This window comes from Triturus cristatus, chromosome 2_2, assembly GCF_964204655.1.
Source record: "Triturus cristatus chromosome 2_2, aTriCri1.1, whole genome shotgun sequence".
In the NCBI taxonomy this organism is placed as follows: domain Eukaryota; kingdom Metazoa; phylum Chordata; class Amphibia; order Caudata; family Salamandridae; genus Triturus; species Triturus cristatus.
In genome coordinates, this window is record NC_140582.1 from 208,567,125 (window position 1) to 208,589,994 (window position 22,870).

The 22,870-nt window shown below is 46.3% G+C and overlaps 1 protein-coding gene across 2 annotated transcripts in view; it reads right to left on the reverse strand.

The window, feature by feature from the left end:
* The window catches only part of ENOPH1 (enolase-phosphatase 1), a 166,110-nt gene that overhangs the window by 112,471 nt on the left and 30,769 nt on the right, over window positions 1-22,870 (reverse strand). For both annotated transcript variants that reach the window (XM_085641236.1, XM_085641237.1), the window contains one exon: window positions 5,535-5,636. In XM_085641236.1, the coding sequence (XP_085497362.1) occupies window positions 5,535-5,636 (102 nt within the window). The remainder of the gene's footprint in view (window positions 1-5,534; window positions 5,637-22,870) is intronic.

The window sequence follows — 22,870 nt, forward strand, 5'->3', positions numbered from 1 at the left end:
GATGGGGTGCCGAAGCACTTCGAGTAGACCGCTGCAAAAACTTTACCCCAGTTGTCACAATCTGACACCTCTGGGACTAAGTCCTTCTGCAAACTAATGGTGAGTATCCTGTGTTTCTCCACAGGAGTAGAGTGCGGAAAGACTGCCTCCAGCTGGTCAAATTTCTCAGCAAGCCAATAAGGTAAATCGTCCTTATTGTGGGGGCGCTTGCCCATAACCGAATTAACCATGACGGGACTAATGACAATCCCGGCCGGGCCAGCTGGCTGTCCCGCAACAACAGGTGCCCCCACCTGCACATTACGTGAAGCGTATTGCACTAAAGCTCTATGTACTGTAATCAGGGCTGTATGGAGGACATGTAACTCATCCACCGTAGCCGTTAAATAACGAGGATTAAGCGTAAATCCGGCCAGTACCGGCCAAGTGGCCCATGGAATTGACAAAGGGCCCATTCGAACCGGTGTAACCGTATGGGGAAGGGCGCCATTAAACCAAATTCGATGCAGCCAAGCTGAAATAGGAATCTCCTGCGTCCTATATGGCGTATGATTTGCTGTGATCCGCGTGGGAGTATAAGAGTGAAACGTATTATCATCCGCATTCACCGCCAGCATAGTCACCCAAGAGTAAAACAACTCGTAGGGATATGATGCATCGGCACTCACCACAAAAATAACAGCTATCCCATCGTCCGGCACCCCAAACTGCGTCAAATGACGCCGCAGAGGAGTGCGGCTATGTGCTGCAATATCGACCGCCATAAGGACACAGAGATGAACAACAATGTATTTTATAGTAGCACAAGGGTTTAAAAATATAAAAACCTTTTTAATTGACAAGCTTGATTGAACCTATCGTACCAATAGGTAGGTTAAAACCGTCACTCCCGCTATCCGGAAACAAGAGTGAGGGCGTCATGGACTAATATAAGCACTACTAAGGCGTCTCAAATCAGAAGACCAAACGTTAGGTGCACCATGTTGCAGGGATTCTGCTCATGCACAGAACTATGCACAGGAAACCAGGACCTCAGTGAATTGCGGTGTACCAAAAACTCACCTCAGTACCCAGAACCCCTATCCGACCAGCATCAGTGTCTCATTCGCTCTTCATACCATATAGAAGCTACCAATGATGACACAACCGAGAACAAGCGACTTTAGAGTACTCTCAGGAATGGTGGGAATCAGAAATACCTGTTCGTTATTATTCTCATATCAGTCCACAACAAGAGTATTCAGAGACACAGTAAAGTTTAAAATGTTTATTTTTATAAACTACGTGTCCTAAGAAGCAGTACTTTGGCTAACGTGAGCAGACAAATGATTAAAATTAAAACCATCAGCATTGTTACAATACCATAGAAAATGAAGGGAGAAATCATATTACAGATGATAGTGGATTACAACCACCCTCCCTTCGCTAGTAAGCTAGTATTATTAGACTAATAGATGGTCTCTAGGTTTGAATGGGGAACCCCATACCGTAAAGATCAGCTTAGGTGAATCACATCACAGGATCAGCTTTGCTCTGCGCCTGGAAAAGTTATTCTCCAGAATGTGCATCTCATGCATGCAAACTGCAATATTAAAGGCGCTCGAGTGTCAGATATTTGCAGCTGTGCGTGTTATGGCTAGAGCGTGGCCCGATCAACCTGAATTCAAAAGCATACATTGTTTGTTGGCCCTGAATGTTTCTGCACACAATGTTCAGACCAAGGTCGCGGTGCACGTCTAGGGATGTGAACAACAGACCGTTCTCATGTGAAAAAAGGGAAAGCAAGCATTTTTCATATAATAACATCTATCTGCAGTGTCGTGTGCAAAAGCAGCAAAAGTGGCAAGATGGCGTTTTAACTTCTAAGACGCTTATGCTAACATAGCAATGTGTACATCAAAAACTCCGCCTCCACTACACCCACACCATTCCAATCACATACTGCCATAGAGGTGGACAGCGTATGGCCCTGCTCGATGGCCACTGCGCTATATCTTCCAGTCAAGCATCACTTGGGGGGGGGGGGGGGGGGGGGAGAATTATATATTGCAAACTGGACCCGAGGGTATAAGAGCACTTTACATGAGCACCAGTCGCGTTACAGACGGGCAGATTAATTTTTGTAAGGCGCGGGAAGATTAAGTGATTTGCCAAGAATCACAGGATGTTGAGCGTCCCTGCCGAGACTCGTCCCCCAGCATAGAGGTAGACCGCCCTAGACATTAGGCCACATCCACAGTAGTGTGCATGCTATGGGTGCGGGATGGCCTATTATTTGCACATGGGCTATAAGATTGTAATACATTGCTTGAATTGCACCAATGAAGTTACTTCCCAGAATTGACTTCCAGAATTTTCTTCAAAAAGGCCCACGACACACGGTCGAAGGCCTTTTCAGGATCCAGTAAGGCCACCCCCATTGGTTTGCCAGAACTTCCGTTGCATCAAATAGAGATATGACCCTCTGAACGTGATCAGTGGTCCCTCTGCCTGGGATGAACTCATGTTGCCACTCAGACACCAGGTGGTATATAACACCGGCTAATCGGGTGGCAAAGATTTTAGAATATACCTTCTCATCACTGTTCAGCAACGTGATTGGTCTATATGATCCCATAGCTAAGGGGTCTTTACCTTTCTTTAAAAAGATAATTATATTAGCAATACCCCATGACCTAGGGGGCAGGTTCCCGATTGTAACTTAATTTACATGACCTAGCAGTTCCTGCTGGATCTCTGTAAAGAATACCTTGTAAAATTCCAGAGGAATGTAGTCTGCCCCAACAGCCTTCCCCGATGGTAAGGCAAACAAAGCAGTCTAACTCCTCAGGTCATATTACTCTCCCTAGCATCAGCCTCTCCTCATCTGTAATTTTACCGGACTGATCTACCACACCCTTATCTGAGAGCATGGGTCCATGGTTAAAGGAGTTTTTATACAGATCGGCATAAAAACCCCAAAAAGCTTCTGTAATTTCGGCGGGATCTGTAACTGTTTCCATACAGATTCTTAATTTTACTGATGCAGCCAACGGTGCTCTGTTGCTGTGCACTTACTGTCAAAAAACCGCCCAATGCGCTCACTGTACTCGTAGCGGTCCTGCTCTTTAGACAGGTACTTCCCAGCTGTTTTCTCTGCAAAATGTTCATTTAAGCATGCCTTCGTGATAGCTATCAAGTTTAAAACCGGGGCTGAGTCTTTCCTGTTTTCAAGAGCACTAATTAATTCTGTTTCCAGACTCCTTAGCGTTTGATAACGCTCTCTACTGCGTCCACGCTCATTCTTCTGTTTAGAGACACTAAAACTCAGAGTTTCACCCCTTATCCCCGCCTTAAATGAGTCCCAGACTATTCCTGCATCCACACTTCCGTTATTTAGCTAAAAAAAACACAATCCAGGACTTCATGTGTTTGACATAGTCAGGATCCAGCAACAACCCCCTCTCAAATGTCCACTTTCTAGGTGTACGAGCCATCACTTTAATGGCAAACTCAAAAATAATCGGGTTATGATCGGACACCGCTCTAGGGAATAATTCAACCAGTGCCCCGCTAACCAGTATGGGTGACATGTAAAATAAACCAACCTGGCTAAACTGCCATGGGGTGCAGAGTAGTAAGTATATCCTGGGTCAGGTGCCGTTAACCACGCCCAAACATCAACCAGCCCTAGTTCTTTCCGTAGGTGCCCAAGGATTTAAACGATTGCGGATTGCGCCCCACATAGCTTTCTTCATTTATTACATAGCCCTCCCCTTGAGCCATTTAAATTAAAGTCCCCACAAACAACAAGTGGGCCAGGTCATGATGGAAGTTCGGCCACCAGGAAGTTAAACACACTGGGGTAATCTAATACTGGGGCATAAATTGTACATAGTGTGAAAGAGCCACAACCTGCCTTGCATTCTATTAACGCCCATCTTCCCAGGTTGTCTGCAGTATTCCAGCAAGGGATAACAGAATCCCCTTTCAATAGGATCGCAACCCCTCTGGTCCTAGATTCTTGTGACATATAGCAAACAGCTTTTAATCCAAGAGTATTCAGCAGGGCCCTACCTTTTCTGGCAACATGGGTTTCTTGTAAACAATACACATCCGCTCTCAAAAACCTTAGCTCTTCTTGTACCCGCCTTCTTTTTACTTTATCATTCAACCCGCAGATATTAATAGATGCAATTCGCAAACTAGCCATAGCTCTTAGAGGCTGTCAACACCACCAAAGAGTACCATCCAAGTTGAAAAAAACCTCACTCCCCCATTCTAGCCTTTCAGGGCCTGCTACACCACTAACTACTACCCACCCTTTTCCCAGGGCTTGTCCAAGTCCACAGTGCTTGCATCGAATTTGCAGTCACAACACTATAAGACGCTGTTTGATCTTTATAGAACTACTGCAAAGATTGCGAAATGGGGTGGTGTGGCGGGGACTAGGTGCCCCAGATGCCAAGCGATGGAGGCGGATCTGGAATATATATTTTACTCCTGCCCCAGCTTAAAACGGTTAGAATCAGAAATCGCTGCCTTTTTGGGGGAGGTACTGAAATGTAAAATCATCCCATCACCGTAACTTACGTTATTGGGGTGGATAAGACATTGTCGGGTCCTGTGATTGAAATGCTTTTTATTGCAATTACAGTTTTTAGTGTGTGTTTCTTCATCATGGTTAGATACCTTACATTCGACCTTTCAGCAACGGAAGGGGTGCTTTTTACACATATATCAATTTGAAATGGCTCTGTATGCTCTTAAGAGCATGCAGGCAAAAAGGAAGGGGAGGAAGATATGGGGAGTGCTAACGACTTGGCTGGATATGTTTCATTAAGATACTTTTAAGTCTTACAAACTGCTTACAAACTGGACTGTATAATGAATTAGTGCTGCTACCGCATTTTTGTACAATATTTATTTTGGCTAGTTTATTAGATTCACATGTTAGATATTTATGCACACTGGCTGATATTGTTTATGTATTATTTGATGAGAGAAAAGAAATTTAAAAAAATTTAACTAAAAAAAAAAAAAAAGAAACTTCGGTAACGATTATTCAGAGATTTAGGCCCCTCTATTTAATGCCTATTTTTTGTTCCAATTAATTTTACGTAAACATTTTGTTCTATGGCAAAAACGGAGAGATGGAGATAAAAAAAAGTTGCAAGCAATGACTATCTTTTGCCTATAATTTACTTAACATCTATAATACAATTTGTGTTTTTAAAGGCAATAATATCGAAACTCACGATCATAAGAAACAAACTCAGTCATTTTTCTCATTTTAAAACTACATTTATTCCATTTCTATTTTTTAAAATCAGCAAACGATTGCAAATCCAGAATTTACCATTTATTTGACCGCGTTTGCTAAAATTTCCGTGCAATATTATCAGCAGCAGATGCCCTTATCCCATTCCTAATGTGAACTTAACAAAAGCGGCACGCACATAAGGCCTCGTGCTCCACTTCCGCTATCCACCCCCTACAGAACAGTAGAAAGCGCTTGGTTTCAAAACAAGCGCTTGGTTTCAAAACAAACGAACCTGTTTCCTCAGCAGGTTAACATCCTCCTTGCACTCCTCCTCTCCCCAGTGTGCACGTAGGTAGGACTCGACATTGTCCTTTATGTACGGAAACAAGATGTCCTGGAAAAGATAAAAACATAAAATCGTTTAGCCGTGGTACCTGCAATGAAAAAGGTGCTTTGACTAGAGCAGTAACCGCTGATAATGGGGGTCGAATCCAGTGCAGAGCTTGCTAATAAGCAGTGGGTAATGAAGCAGGCACTTAAAGGCAGCAACAGTGGCATCTGGGATCTGACCCTGAAAGCGCTTTGGGGCACAACTGCAAATGCCCCCTTATTGTGCCCCCAACATTTTGTAAGGGGTAGCTGGTGGTGCATATTTTTCACCCATATGACCACCCTTATTTACAAGCGGTCTAGCCCATGCAATGAGGGGAGACCTTTCCGGCCAGGCTGTATTACAGGGAAAACAGGCTTTTGGGAGGAGCAATAGCTCTGTGCCGCTACAGATTGCTTTGCTTGTGTGCCTACCAGTGGACAACTTTTGTGAGGGGGTTCGAGAGGGCCACAAGGAAACCCCTTGGTATCCTCTAGTAAGGGAGTGCGCCAGAAGACTGTACAGTCACAGTACTAATGTGTGGACCTGAATCCTGCATTCTTTTAATGTAACATGGTGCCCGCACAATTGGTATTACAGAAGGGACCACACAAGTATATGTGGCCCATTCAGAAACCAAACTGCCCCAGTATCCTGTGGGTTGCCAAAGAAAGTACAAAAGTCTGTTGTGACCCGTGGGAGCATTTGTAACCCAGCCCTGGAGGCAACTTAGCCGAGGACATTGGCACACCGCCATTAACAGTGAAGTCACTCTAGTACACACTGCTGCTATGAAAGAAGAGCATAGCGAAAAACCAACTACTGTGATATGAACTACAGCCGCCTCATTCAAAACTTTACAGAAAGCAGTGCTGAATTCGGATAGAATTCTTGAAGAAGCAACCCAGCAATCAAAACGTTATGAAATGTACCCAAACTCATAGAAATTGAATGCCTGCTCTTGTTGGCTAGAAAAGAGTTGATAAACCCCAACAAGCAAGAGTTCGCTCTAAAACCAGCATGTTGCCTAAGATACACACTAATTTCTACCTAGGCAGACTCACAAAAGCATTATGAGTTTGACAATTAGTACTACAGACATACTCGTTTACGGACTCTTACATGCATCTCTGAAAAGGCCCTGAAGCGTCCAACTCCCTTTTAGTAAACGCGAACACAGTCCTTTCATGGACGCCGGAGTAGGAGCTGCGCACCGCAGCAGTCCGCTGCTCTCTGTTCCCTGTGCCCAACTCCCCGCTCTCACAACACGATTGACAGAGGTGACTATCAGCGGACTGGGTAGACAGCTGAGATCGCGCCTCAGCTTGCGAAGGATTCGGCCCAGCTTCGGCGAACAAAGCAAACACAAGGAGATGATGGACAGAGTACTGAACATTGCAAACACTCACCCCCAGTCACAGATCTGAGTTGAATCCATTATCGTTCTTTAGCTCACTTTGCGACCCCAGTTCAGACACAGCTATATACAAATCGGTCTTGACCCTGTGCCTCATGGGAACAGTCCAGACCGAACTGCCAAGCCATGTCTTCCCTGGACCAGAAACAAGCATCCGGGGACCGGTTTCGGGCTAACAGCCCTCATCAGCCAGGCTAGCTTGAATCCAGTTGCAAAGTGAGCAAGGAACCCACGTCTGGGCATACCCTGCCAACTTAGAGCGAACAAAGCAAACACAAGGAGATGATGGACGAAGTGTTGAACATTGCAAACACTCACCCCCAGTCACAGATCTGGGTTGAATCCATCATCGTTCTTTAGCTCACTTTGCCACCCCAGTTCAGACACAGCTATAAACAAATCAGTTTTCCCATGAGGCACAGGGTCAGACTGATTTGCATATAGCCATGTCTAAACTGGGGTGGCGGAGTGAGCTAAAGAATGATGATGGATTAAACCCAGATCAGTTGACGGAGGTGAGTGCTTGTTCAACACTCCGTCCATCATCCCCTTTGGTTTTGCTTTGTTCACCCTAAGTTGGCAGGGTATGCCCAGACGTGGGTCCCTTGCTCACTTTGCCACTGGATTCAAGCTAGCCCGGCTGATTAGCCAGAAACTGGTCCCAGGATGCTTGTTTCCGGTCCAGGGAAGACATGGCTTGGCAGTTCGGGCTGGACTGTTCCCATGAGGCACAGGGTCAGACTGATTTGCATATGGCCATGTCTGAACTGGGGTGGCGGAGTGAGCTAAAGAATGATGATGGATTAAACCCAGATCAGTTGACTGGGGGCGAGTGCTTGCATTGTACAACACTCCGTCCATCATACCCTATGGTTTTGCTTCAGCTCGGTTCAGTGGACCATGTGGGAGAGACCTGATGGGTGTAGCCTGGTGCAACCTGGTGGCCCCGGCTCCCTGGTGCCGTGGGTCCTCGCTGGTGGGCCCGAAACTGGGCCGAGGAGTGACTGGGGATAGAACAGGGTCGAGCAAGCGTGGCGGCCTCGGAGAGCCGCCACTGAATGAGCACCCCCCGTAGGCTCCACTAAGGCAGCCCAGACAGTCTTGATACGGCTTGTGGAGCCCGTAGAGCCTCGCTTTGCTCCACCCACGACTACCATCTACATCGTCCAGGCCACTGATCATCCCACGTGGCAGCAGGAACAGCCAGAATAAAGGGGAGATGGTGGGTGGTGGGCTGGAGTGCCCGGACCACCGCCTGACTTGAAAGCCTGTCGACCAGACCATTTGCGGAGCACGCAACAAAAACAGGCGCAAGCAAATAACATTGCAGCACAGGCACAGGGGGGCTCAAGAATGCGGGAGGGAGGAAGGAGGCGGATATAGGGAACTAAAAGGTCCCCCAGCAGGAGAGCTAGTGTGAACCTTTTGCGCTTAACTACAAGAGCAATTCAACAGCAAGCTCACATATTAAAGGTCAAGTGCTGCTCTGGCATACAGCACTCGCCCAAAATTTCTGTAGCTTTTCCTGTTGAACATGGCACCCAAAAAGACGACTATCTGCCACTTTGAGGCAGACACAGACGAGAATGAACTTATTGAGTCAACACAAAAAAGGGTCACAAGAAGTACGGCACCCCAAAAAAGGCTCATAACACAATACTTCCAAACACCTGGTAGTCAAGTAAATATCCTGGACAGTTCCTTGGAGGGGGCAGATGATGCGATAAAACATAAAACCTTAAGGATAGGCTCTAGCCCAAGTATGGCCGACTCCCCTTCTTTAAGTAATCCCGCCTTTAAGCGCAGATCATACTCATTCCCCAGGGAATGGGAAGCGTTCCCTACTAAAGGAAAAACAAGGGGCAAACGAGGGCAACAGTCGTATTACCCGCCAAAAATGGAACCACGTAACACCACCCAGAAAGAACTCATTGAACATGAAGAACACCAGTGAGTCAATAAACAAGGAAAATGGTCCCCATTCCACCAAAGCGCTAATTCACTGGCAAAACGAGCAAGACTCTGTAGTCCCAAATAAGGACCTAACGCTATCTACCCCAAGGTCTGCTTTATCTTCCTCACCAGCAACCAGTCAAAAAGTCGACATTTCCGAGACAGAAGATCTAACAGCCTCCTTTCTTCAAAACCTGGAGATAATCGGAAGAACCCTGGAGCTCACCCCAAAATTATTTGGGAAGAGAGAAGAGGCAAAGGATTTTCAAACAGAGACCGGGCAAACTAATGACCATGAAGACCCCCATTTGAAAGGCATAAGAGACACACAAAACATCTTAGCCAGGGCTCTGTTATGGCAGTCAACAAAAAAGGAGGTTTAAATTGACCTCCTGCAATCAACTGTGCAGCGCCTCGTGAAACAGGGTAATAGGATGGCAAAAAGGGAAGCAAACATCCTCAGCAACCAAGCCATGAAAGACTGCTTGTGCTCATGTGCAGCCATCATTGACAAGTGGGCCCAGTTGCCTGAGATATTAGGGGACCTGGTAGCAATATCTGGGGGCAAGGGGGAAGCATTAACAGCAACCAGTGGATTCTCCAGACCAACATTAGGGAGCGAGCTCCCACCAGCCTCAAAAGGCAAAGGCAGCCTCCCCTCAAGTTGAGTAATTAAGGAAACAAAGGCAAGGCAAAGAAGCAATGCCACCCAGGAATCCCAGAGAAGCTCGTAAAGGCCTGAAGTACCTACTAGCCAACAGGTAGCAAATACATACAAAGAGGAAGAGATAAAAAAACACCTAGGGTGCCGCAGAAACCATGGGACTCGCCACGGCATAAGCCTCCATTTCCAGGAGGGCCAAGAAGAAACTGAAAAATAGACCCAAAAAAAGACAGAAGTCAAGCAGAGAGTGACAATCCAAGGCCCCTTTATACCATACTGCTGTTCAGCAGCGGAACATGTCACATGGGCCAAGGGTAGAAAACACTCAAGGGAGTTAGGCCCCACTGCATCAAAGTAAGCCCCAGGCTTCCCAGCTACTTCCTGGACGAAAATCAGCCTCTGGACTCAAAGCAGAACTGCTGGTAAGCCCTGAGAAAGCAGACACTAGCACACAGATCTGGGCAATAAACCATCTAAGATCTGAGATGCAGGGCAGCCCCGAAGAGTGCACCACACTCTCCCAGATGGAACAGCAGATAAAGGAAAGCCTAGCAAGCAGCTCAGTAGGGACAGCTGGTCGACAGCAGCACAGAACCACTCACAGAGCTCTTTTAAATTTAGGCCCTCAAATAATTCTACAAGCCAAGGACAGGAGCACTACGGACTCATCAATAGCAAAAGAAACGCCTCGAATCTATGAGATAGTGCTCACCCACAGGTACATCAAGGGCCCCCATGAAATATTGAACAGGTCTAACATCCTTCGGCTATTTAGCCATATTGCAACGCTCGCACAAATTGATTCAAAAACTGGAGTGGATAAAATTCACAATGCTCCGAGGGGACACCCTCGGAGACTCCACCTTAGTGGGATTAAGACAACAGCAACTACAACTGGTAATGCTAGGTGAAGCGCAACAGTTAGCTAGCCGGGACATAAATGCATATTCACCCTGCCTGACGAAATATTGGATGTCCTCATTCCCAATTATAAAGGTAGGGGGGCCTCCTCCGTCTTGCAGGGAACAAACCATTACAGTAAAGGCGGCAGAAGCAACCAAGAACGATTAAGCGCCTCCACAAACATTTGCATCATATATAGAAACAACCAGTGTGATACGTATTTGTGCCAGCTTGAGCAACCAACTACAGATGAACCCAGGTCGCAGCCACAGTACCCTCAAGAATAGACAAAGCTATATCACCGAAGAGCAGAAAATGGGAGAGCCCTCGGCACTACAACAATTGACATTAATCTCCTGGAACATAGCAAGGCTCAGGAAAATCACCTGGGACAAGAAAATACAGCACTATCTACAAAATGGAGACATGGTGTGTTTCGAGGAAACTTGGGCAGTGACTACGACACTTTTAGTTGGCTTCTATGAATATCAAGTAGCTGCCACGAAAAGGCACATTCTCGGCCATCCATCAGGAGGACTTCCAGTCCTCCTAAAGCATGCCCTGTCACAAAAATATTTGTTAAATGCCATGAAATCCGGGTTCTACTAATTGAGGGCCAGAGGCTGAACTATCAACCCTTCAGCTTGTTGCTAATAAATTGTTATATTAACCCTGTGCAAAGTCAAACAAAAGTCCTCATGGAAACCCCAACTAGCACGCTGGAAGATCTATTAATTAAACATGAATTCCATCATGTAATCATAGCTCAAGACTGAAACACAGAGGCTTGGACATGTCATTTGACTCGAACAGGCATAGGGGCAAGGCTGCGCCCCTTCTCCCTCTTCTTCATATTCATAAGCTACGATCAACTCAATTAAAACAAGCATTGAAAATGCAATAGGTCTCGGCTTCGATTAAGTTAAAGCCATTTGCTTTGCTAATGGTATTTTATAGCAAAGCAAATGGCTTTGACTTAATGAAAGGCGAGACCTATTGTATTTTTATTGCTTGTTAAGTAACAGATCTCCATCTGTGAAAACCTTTTAGGCAGTAAACGGAGGCGGTAACAATACACCAACAGGGTACTGCATAATGTTTGCAGGACATATACACAGGAATGCGAGGCCAGTAGGCACAAAGAGCACCCAGGCAAACTTAGCTACAGAACAATGCACAAACTATGTAGCGCACATGAATTTTTAGCATTGGTGAGAAATGTATGCATGCCTTCCCTTATCTAAGTGAGCAAGCTTTGGGGTCAGGCAGTGTAGTCACACAGCCTGCAGTTCAAAACCCCATACACAGCTGCCAAGGAGCGCCATGCCACGTCCATGGTTGGGCGTGTGGAGGTGGGAGCCAGTAAATGAAGAGCCACTTTCCTTTTGTTGAAAAAGGGCAACTGTTTAGTGTGTCGGAAAGCTCCGCATCCTATCTCTATTACGCACGGCGCTTAAGAGACTCCAAAATGAGCGAAGCGATCTACGCACTTCCACGGCACTATAGTGATCAAAAGTCTGCATGAAACTTGCCATTCTTGAAGCGCTCCGGCATTCAGTATTTCAAAGACGCCCTGCTGCAGGCCTAGAAACTTCACGTCACAGTACTTGAGGCCCCGGTCTCGGGATGCAGGAAGTACGCGAGAAAATTGGTGCGGTAGAATTCGCGGCAGTACGCACAAGGGAATTCTAAATGCTAAAAATATATACGGAAAAAGTGTTCTATTGCAAATAACTTAAAAGGAAGACTGACCTTATCAAAATGAGTAGAAGCAGTAAAAGAGTAAGCTTGTCAAGCTGGAAATTGATTCATCAAACCCAGGTGGCAGGTTTTAGGACAGTGGATTGATGTGACAGTCCTGTCCAGCTTAGGCCAAAACTTCACCAGCAAAAATATTTTTTATTTATTTGAAATGTTATAAGGCATACATGCCTGCGGTTACTTCAAATCCCTAATGGGGTAATAAATACAACAGGATGGTGGAATTCCGAACTTAGTGTCCATACACAGGGGTATTACTGTGTCCATAATTATTTGGCTGTGACTCCTGCACCATGTAGAGTTCAGTTAAAGGCAAGTCTGAACGGTTTGGTTTTCAGGAGATTTTTGAATGAAGTTGGGTTTTGCTCTCCCATTTAGGCTGAGGGAATTCCATAGTGTACTAGTCTTTCTACTTACCGTGATGTGAGCGGTTCTCCCTATTGAAAGATCATTGGTGAATCTGATAAGCTAACAATGAGTAACGGGCTCGGATTGGGTCTCAGTGAGGAGGCATTTTCTGCAGGTATAGAAGATCTTAGACCAAGCATGCCCCATGGGCAAGTCTTTACATTGGCCCTGGCGTTGATTAGGAGCCAGTGGATTTTGGTGAGGATAAGTCTGATGTCTTCCCGTTCATGAAAGTTGCAGCACAGTTTGGCTACCTAGTTCTGTGGTCTTTGGAGTCCGGCAATGAGTTTTTGGGAGGCCTGAAAAGGGTATATGTTAGTAGTTGAGGCATGCTTGGATGAGGCTGGTTGTCAGCTTAATTCTGGGGTCAGTAAGGAGGAATGAGAGGGTTATTCGAGGGAGATGCAAGTGGGAACGCTTTTGTACAGCGCTGACTTGGAAAATAAAAAGAAATCGCTAATTTGCTTACTTCTTCCACAGGGGCCTCCTTCATTTCTTCAGCAACTGCAGTTTTTTTTTAATAGACTACAGGATATGGGACAATGACATTGAGGCATGTTATATACACAGTCACTGCATTGAACGCTGTAGGTGAAAGAAGTTAAGGTTGCCGTATACAACATTGAAAACCAATATATGCAACAGGCAAGAAAGCTGTATTACATTTATTTTATCCACTACTTTCTGTTCATGACTGCACAAGGTAGATTTCATGCCAAGGTACATCACTGGTGACATCACCAAGTCGGTGGTACCGTGAGGAGTAAGATCTCACTGCAGTGCAAAGGGCTAGTGACCGAGGAATGCATCGGAACCCACTGACATACATAGGGACTCAATAGCATGTGAAGGGCACTCGGCGCTCTCCCTAAACCCTAACTGGGCCCCGTGGCTTCTGAAACCGCCCGATTTCCAAAGATGGGGTGTAAAGTACGTTGGTGGGCATTTCCTAGTACAGATTTGAGCTGTTCCGAGGCAACCTCCCTGCACCCTTAGTAGGATTCCCAGACAGCAGACACTCTTCAGCGCTATATAGAGCTTGGAAGTCAGTCTCCATGTCAGGACAGCTCTGAGATGCTTAGATGGCAGACTCTCATAGGGGTGGTGACCCGGTCAGACTGCAGTTTCCCAGTACTGCTGTAAGGTACTTCAAGGTGCTCGCACGACAGCACGCTGCCTACATTTACAAATGTAAACTGCTCTGATGGCAGCTTCCCCGTTCAGCTGTTAAACACCTTTCCAGAGCAGCTCCGGGTCCCATCAGGGGAGCTGGGAGGATAGCGTTTCAGTCCTGCTATAACCAGGTGCTAATACTCGCTTTACACCTCTAAGAGGGCAGCCGCCAGGCACGAGCTATACGGAACCGAGAGTGAGGGAGGGCAGGCCCTCGGAGTCTGCCAAAGAGATACTCTCAGAAACTCGTCTGTCTGTCTGTGAGGTAGAGGGCTATCTCTGCAAAAAGGGTAAGCGCTCTACAAAATCTACAGTATAACGCGACAGCAAAGCTAATTAAATTCAAAACAACCAGAGTCTCCGGATACCAGCAATGAAGCCAGCAACGGAAGATGAGAGGTCCCTTGTGTAACAAAAGGCAAGTTGGTACAAACACCCAGCTCGAAGCACCAGCCTCGCTGCTTCTCACGGGCCGCGGTGCGCAACCCGGTCCAGGGGAACCCTTCCGAGATGCAGCTCTTTATTCGGAGGCTTGGGGGGAGAGGGCCGGCAGTGACAGAAGAGGCTCGGGCAAGTGAGCTCATCTGTAGACATGCAACTGCGTCACCTGTCGGGTCTGTGAGGAACGGCAGCAAGACACTCAGAGTCCGAAAAGAAGGCTGCCCCAGGGGACAGATGCATGAAAGCGGACCGCGCATGCAACTTACAAAATAACGAGTATTTGTACATGTCTGTAATTAACAAGCGCGGCCCGTCATGGGAGGGACAAAAGATGTGCACGCGGGGACTGCCTTTACTGGCGGCGGAAAAAAAAGTCCCCAGTGTATCACGTCGCCAGTAAAGCATCCAATCCCCGCGTGCACATCTTTTGTCTCGTTTTTAATTCCCGCGTGCATGCTGGAATTGTATCAATTCCAAAGACCTCTGCAGAGCAGCGCATGCGCTGCTTTCGCCAGGCCGAGACCTTAAACAAATATGCTCCCCGTCATGGCACCTTAAACCGACTTTTAAGAACGCATCTACAATTGATTACATTCTACTTAATGAGAAGCTGGCCGACAAGCTGGGAGATTTTGCAGTCGATGACAGGGGAGAAAGTGATCATAGTGATCATAGGCCACTGCGTGCCTCTCTTCAACTAGCAGTGCGACCTGCAGTTTCGTAGCACAAGATGGGAGAAACAATAAGAAAAAAGAGGGACAGGGTGGTTCAAAGAATTAAACGGACAGCCAGTCTCGGAACTAAACTGATGGAGTGGGTGGAAAAGAGCGAATCATGCCCAGAGTTAGTCTCTCCAATGAAGGCAATAAGATACTGGGAAGCCCTAATTGCAGACTTAAAGCAGAACTTGGGGGTGGTCCAACATAAAAAAAAGAGAACAAGCTTAGAAACAACAGCCACGCGCCCCGAAAAGCCTAATTCAGTGCAAACGTGCTCTTAGAAAGGTGCTCAAGGTAAAGAAGAGAGAAGGCAAATCGTTGGAGGCGAGCTCCATAGCCGCCCTGAGGGCAGCATACAGGAAGAAAGCATGGAGTGCAAAAGAAAACTCATTGAAGGTAAATTGCTCAAAGTGTTCTCCCTGTTGAAAGAAAAGAATCATTCCAAACTATGCAGATACATTAACCAGCTTGATACCCAAGGTCCAACAAAAGAGAACAGGGTAGCCGGAAACGTGTGAGGAATGTATGTGAAAGAACTGTACACAAAAGATTCCCCAGAGGACGGGCCCACCATTAAAAGAGACCCGGAAGAAGGCCAAGATGTTGCCCACGGCACCCCATTCACAGACGGCGATGTAATTAAGAACATCAAGGAAATGAGAAATGATGGAGCCCCAGGGCCAAATGGGACTCCCGCCCCAGTATTCAAACTAGCTTAGGCACACTTAGCTCCAATCCTGACCTGTTCAAGACTGCAACGACACCGCAGTCATGGAGAGGATCCATCCTATTCACCATTCATAAAAAAGACGACCACACAAAAGGCAAACTATAGGCTTGTTGCCCTGCTCAATCTAGAAGCTAAGGCATACGCCCAACTTTTACTGAAGAACCTAGAGGCATGGGTATACGACAAAAGAATCCTTCCATTTTACCATACAGAATTTTGGGCAAACAGCTCAACTATGGACATCATAATTGCGCTGGCTTATCTTTCTTAACAAGCAGTCAAGGAAAAGCACCCGCTCCAGATCTGCTGCTTCATAGATTACAGCACGGCCTTGGCCAGGGTGGACCAAGAAAGCCTTTGGGGAAAATTGACAGCCTGGGGGAAATTGCACCCAAGCTCTTGAAAGCTATTTCATCCCTATATGAGGGGACTTGGGTCCAGGTCAAAACAATCCCCACTACAGTAACATCAAGAGCAGATACCAACAATGGGCTTAAGCAGGGCTGTGTTTTGGCCCCCTTACTCTTCAACCTCTACAATTCCGACCTGGGGACAGCCGTGAAAAGGGCCAGCTTAGTGGCCCCAAGGATGGCCAAGGTGAGGCTCTCCATCCTTCAATAAGCAGTTGACACAGTGATAATGAACCATACCAGGGTGGGTCTCGCACGAAAAGGCCAACACTCTGATCACTTGTGGGGAGCTGTTGGATCAGCGTGCTGTGTGATGTCCCCTTGGAGACTAGACAGTTAATGCTAGTGATTGGGCGGCTGAGGGCGATTCCAGAGGTGGGCGGGGGAGTAGGTGGTGTCAGAAGACCACCAGGAACCCTTGAATAAAGCACAAATGTGGGGGCAGCAGGAAAGAGGGGTGATTAACAAATACGGAAGTGGATGGTACTGTTAGGCCACCTGGGCACAGGAAAAAGAGAAGGGTGTGATTGGTGGGCAGGCAGGGAAAAGTGGTGCAATTACATGGCTGCTTAGAAGTGGTCAGGAGAAAAGGGGGCCAAGAGAGGTGTATGGAAGAAAGGGGGAGGGGGGCTGAAGGCCATAGGGCACCTAGGAAATGTAGCATACTGAATTGGGGGAAGTCAATGATGTGGTAGAGAGGCATGGGGAAAGGAGAAGATAGAGACCACTGGGAGACCAGGGATCAAAAGCAGTCACAGGGGAGTGAAGTACAAGAGGAGAAAACACCACTTAGAGATAGGGGGGCATGAGTTACAATGGGCAGTGGCAAAGAGAGCTAGGAAGGTGGCTAAAGGGGAGCAAATTTGCAGGGGTTGGAGAAATTGACATCCTTGCTCCCAGCTAGAAGGTCAATCAATGTGCAACGGTGGAAATGTTAATAAATAGCGGACGTAGAGGAGGCTGGACAAGTTGAACAATGGTGAGGTGACGGGGGGGTGTGGGAGAGGTGGAAGAAAAGACAAGAGAGGACCTGGAAGGGGGCATCAGGGCAGAAGAGTACGAGTTGGAGGAAACAGCGTAGGAATGGAATGGAGCACAAATGAAGGGGGACCGAACACGCAGGGAGTAGCTTGGAGAACGAGGGAGAGGAATGTTTTGTAGAATGGGAGCTAGTAAGGAGGACGATGAAGAGTCAGAAGACGCGCAATGTGACTTTACAGAGGGGGCAGATTGAGAGAGCAGTGGAAGTCAATTCAGCTGGTCAGCTAAATAGCTGACTACTTTGAGTGACGTGTCCCAGCGCTGATAAAGTCTAGCTACAGAGGTAAGCAGAAGGCCTAAAGAAAAAGCTGGAACTACCCAAGAGCCAGGTTTTAGGATTTTTCCGAAAAGATAGCTATATTTTAGCCTTTTTTTGAGAAATGTATCACCTTATTGGAACAGAGATGTAAGTAAGATAGCAGTTTTGATGGAGTAGTGCATGGTCTTGATGACTGTTAGTAAGTAGAGTCAGAGGGATGTCAAAGATTGCTAGAATGTTTCTAACATATGGCAATGAAACTAAGAGTACCCTTAGCCCCTGAGAAGTGGGAAAGACCAGGGACAAAGCTATCCTTCTTGGGAACTGAGATGGGCACCATTAACAGGAGTAAAGGCTTCCAGAAGGGAAGTACGAGCAATCAGGATGTCAATGTGCTTTTGCTGGTTCGCGAAAAAGGTAACACTGCTGCAGCTTCAGACACTGTGTAACTTGTGTTATACCACTGGGGAAGCCCTTTTAGAGGATGTAGGCTGTGGCTACAGGGGTAGCGAGGCACAGATCACATTTTATCAGGCTGTCAAAGGGGGTGAAAGAAGGTTTGAGAGAGGAAACTCTTTTTGGCTAACCTTAATGTGTTTTTCCTGTGAAGAGGGAAGAGAGTTTCCAACAACGCAATAGATATCTGCACAGATGTGTCAGGGCAGTGGCCAGTACTGGGAGGCAATTCAGGCCCGTAGAGAAGCAATACAGGTCAGGTGGGACAGTTTATTTAAATAGAGGCGTAAATAGCATCAGAGCTGGCAAAATACAGAGAGGACATTGGCAAATTGTTTTATGGCAATAGGAGCAGTGATGTGTGGTCTTATTATGAGGACCAGTTTGGAGGGCACAAGGAACAGCATCCGAGTTTTAGTTGAAAATGGATGCATGCAGACTACAGGATGATAGGTGCATGAGGCCCTTTTCATTCAACCCCCCAGCAGGGGCGTTTCAATTTGGAGGAATTATGAAAGATTTAGGAAGAAAGGGTACTACTGGCAATGTGACCAAGGAGTCGCTATGCAGGGGCCTGCAGATTCTTGCACAGCAGGTGCAGCGATTCTCATCCAATAAGGAAATGTTGCGAATTATTATTAAGACTTAAGAGAGTGGAATCTCTTTTTGGCTAACCTTAATGTTTTTTTCCTGTGAAGAGGGGAAGAGAGTTTCCAGCAATCCAATAGATCTCTACACAGACGTGGCAGACAGCCCCGGCTTTGTCGCCTCAATGCGCAGAAAACAGTGTGCGGGGCAGTGGCCAGAATTATGGCAGCAAAAGGTTCTTATGGACCACTTTATCTCTCTAAAGTTATTTCCCATTTTGGTGGCAGTGACAATTTGGTCCAAGTGGTTAAGGTGAGCATAGTCTTATGGTCAGACAGCTGGTTGTTCGTACAGGTCTTGAATAAGCTTTCTACGAACCACCCGCAAATTATACAGTCTCTATGGGCACTAACGCTGCAGTGCTTAAAGCTGAACATTTCTTTTACTAAACGCTGTGAGAAAACCTGCAAGAATGTGGTTGCAGACACTGTCTAGAAGTAAGTGTGACATTTTCAAGAGGATGGTGCCATGTGCAGAGGAAATAACAGCTTTTCTGCCAGACCTTTGGAATTTTGAATCAGCACGTGCTATAAAGCAAACACTGGGTAGGCATGATGTGAGTGTGGAGAAGTACAGTGCTTAATTCAAAATGGCACAAGGATCAACAAGGCAGTGGCTAACTGAGGAAGCCTAAGTACAGTTTAGCATAAGGTCCAAAACGGAGGATTAGAGGAGATAGTGGGTGGCTCTACGGCTGGTAACACTGGACTTTGCAGCTAAGTTAGGAACCCAGTTGGTGATTCACCACTGTTCCTGGCTGTAGCTTCAAAGGGTGAATCGCCAACTGTGTTCCTAACCAGGAAAATGATTATAGGCCTTGACAGGCTGAAGAAGACTAACATGGATAAAAGGAGAGGGATTGCATTGGCGACCTTGGAAGCAATAGTGCGGGTATTGCCTAAGCTCTGTGCATCACAGAAATACCTATTTAAGAGAGCATATGCTCTTTTGTGTTTTGGGGCATTGAAAGACAGTGAAGTAGTGGTTAAACAGAGCTATGCAAGCAATGGCAGGGTGATTCAGAAACAAGCGTGCTGGACAAAGGAGGAAAAAAGGGCTTTAAGATACGAGGGTCCAAGACAGATCAGTCATGTAAGGTTGCAGTGGTGGTCCTGCAAGCTTAGTCATGATCAGTTATATGCCTGGTCATGGTCAGAGCAGAATATATGGCAGGGAGCCTTGGGGCGAAGTAAGGACTTCACTGTTGTAAACCACAGGGATGGGTCTCCAATGACAAATTCCAGTTCAGTGCTATGTTGAAGATAGCTCGCGGAGAATGTGAACTGGATCACAAGCAGGTTTGTACTAATTCTTTCTCAATAGGTGCGTCGTCAGAAGAGGCTGCAGTGGATGACAGCAGAATCATGAGGATTCAATATTGGAAGTCGCAAGGTTTTAAGCATTAGGTTGCCCATTAAATACTTTACTGCAGGGGTCTCTCGTGGCTTAATGTCAATTCAATGATTGCCAGCCGGAGTTCAACTGGTCGGCAATAGGGGGAATTACCGTATCTCACCATTCTCCCCTCAGGGTTTTTTGGAAGGCTGTAGTTTTCACCTGTGGCAGGATGGCATGACATGGGGGTAAGGAGGCGCTAATACTAAGCGTGCGAATGGCTGTAGCTGCATAAGAGTGAGGAACAGCTATTACCTAATAATGCATTTACTAAAGCTGTAGGATTATGCTAAAGTAATAGGTTCACATATGCTTCAACGTTTATTCAACAAGACCACACAAAAGACTGCATATTCATGGTAAAATACATTTTTAGATAGTCAATGTATATGGTTTTGTAGAAACAGAAATATATACACGCAGCTACCTGAGGAAGCCACTTCCTGGGTATATCAAAAAGTAGAATAGAGCAATAAATAAGGGCATTTTCAAGTTTGGAAAAATAATAATTCAGGTTACATAGTAAATAGGCATAGTTAGCAGAACAGAGATACGTAACCAGCATAAAATATTCTGGGGCAATTTTCTGGTACTGGCATTAGATGGTAAGGGGGTCCGCCCACTGGGGAAGGTGTTGATGTCAAGGTCTGCAGGTCAGCCTATGGAGGTTCCTGGTAGGACCTACAACCCTAGGAGAGTATGTTCACCAGGTGGATACCTGGGGGTTCACTATAGGTGACGTGTGATGCACCGAGGGACATATACAACTTGCTTTTCAGACTTTGGCCAAGAGGCAATGACCTGCATTGCCAGTATCCAATTCAGAGAGGGTAATTCCTCATGAAGGTGAACTGTGTCCCTGACATGGATGAGTGATGAACCACTGAAGGATATGAGGGTTGTGTTTGATTTGTACCCTACCATCAACTTTAAACTAGTTAGCCTAGAATTTAAATAGGCAATACCTACCTGATTGCAGCCGTTTTTAAACCCCAACATAGTGGCTATCTTTATCGAGTCAGCATTCGCTTATTTGACAAGAACAGTTGGGATAAATGGGTGTATGATTGTGATTGTGGGGGGGGGGGCGAATAGGAATGTGGAATCTTAGGCCTATTTCACACAATGTGTACACCGGTCCTCAAGAAAACAAGGACTATGTCAATCAACAACAAGAGGAAGAGGGCGTGGTCCAGGCAAATGGGCGGCGACACAAATAGAATCAACAGCAGATTACAAATATTTAGGACTCAAAATAGAGAAAGAGGGATCCTTCGCACAACAACAAGAAGAAATCAGAAGGAAAGGGCTGGTGCTAGCAATAAGTATAAAAAATCTTACATCAAAGCTAACCGGGCTGTCAATAAACCCCCTACTGAAAGTAGCACAAAATTCTACCCACAATAACTTATGGCAGTGAATCTATGCGAGGCAGAGACGCCAAACTATTGGACAGAATTCTAGTCAAAGCATACCAAATTATGTTCAGCCTCCCAAACTACACATCCCCAGCGAAAATAAGATTGGAGTTTAACCTATTGAAGCAATCCTTGGCCAGGCGTGGCGCCCACATCATCTGCTGGAACAAAATCAGATCATCTGCCCCAAACACTCCAAACCAGCTCTTATGGAAAGATCTCCAACACAGAGACACAGCCACTGCAAGATGCTATCTGCAGGAATATCTGGGACCTACTGGGCTTGCAGATCCATCATTCAGCCTTTATGAAGCTGGTCTGGAAATCTTTAAAACTACTTTCTCTGGTGGAGGACAAAGCTGCCTTCTCGACCAGATCTCATGCCTATATGACTCTGAACAATTATACAACTTTAACTCCTCAAAAATACTTCAACCTGGGATACACGAAACCTTGGAAAAAAACATTCTTAAACTAACGCCTTGTCCTGCTCCTGTGCACTCAGAACCTCCCTCGTGTCAGCAAGTGTCAACCATAACTTCTCGCAGCAGGTGTAAAAACGGCCAGGGAGATATCATGCATCTACTCTGTCCCTGCAAGAAGATGTGGCAGGACAAGTGTAGGATCTGCTTTTATGGTTACCCTTTTGCTTGGTGCTATGCTGTTTATAACTAGACTGACTGGGATCCTGCTAACCAGGACCCCAGTCTATATGCTTTCTCTCCTAAATTGATTACTTGGGTACATCTCAGATTGGATACTGGTGTACCTAGTATATGGTACTGAGGTAGACATAGCATAGGTACACCAGGGGTACCTCATGGACTAAAGCATGTATTGTGCCACCCTTGAAAGATCACTCAAACTGTAACTATAGGCCTGCCATTGCAGCCTGTGTAAGCTGGTTCTAGCACCACTTATGACAGGAATAGGTTTTCGATATCCAAGGTCACTGCACTTAAAACCCATAAGTCACCCCTAAAGCAGGCCTTTTAATCCTGAAGGCAGGGTGCTCGGTTCCAAGTGTGAGGGTGCCCCTGCATGAGGAGGACACCCCTACAACCTTCAGAGTCCATTCTCCCGGGATGCAAGAGCATCAGCCATTACGATACATAGAGTGGCCATGCATCATTACACGATGACCACCTTTAAACTGGCTATAACGAACCCTGTCATGTTTGGTATCAAACATGTTGGAATCATATCCCACACCGTAAATGGTGTGGGAGGTATGATTCTATGCACTGAAAAGCTTCTCCGGGAGGCCCTCAGTGCTCCCGGTACCAGTCTTCTAGACCCGGACAGCACAATATGGCTGCTGTGGACCAGAGACACAATTCTGCCCTCTTGCTGCTAAGCCAAGCTCAAGCACGGGAAGGCAGAACGATAGGTATCCTGTCACAGGGAGGTGTGACCACCTCCCAGACAGGGTTTAGTGTATTGGGGCCAGGTAGGAGCGCTT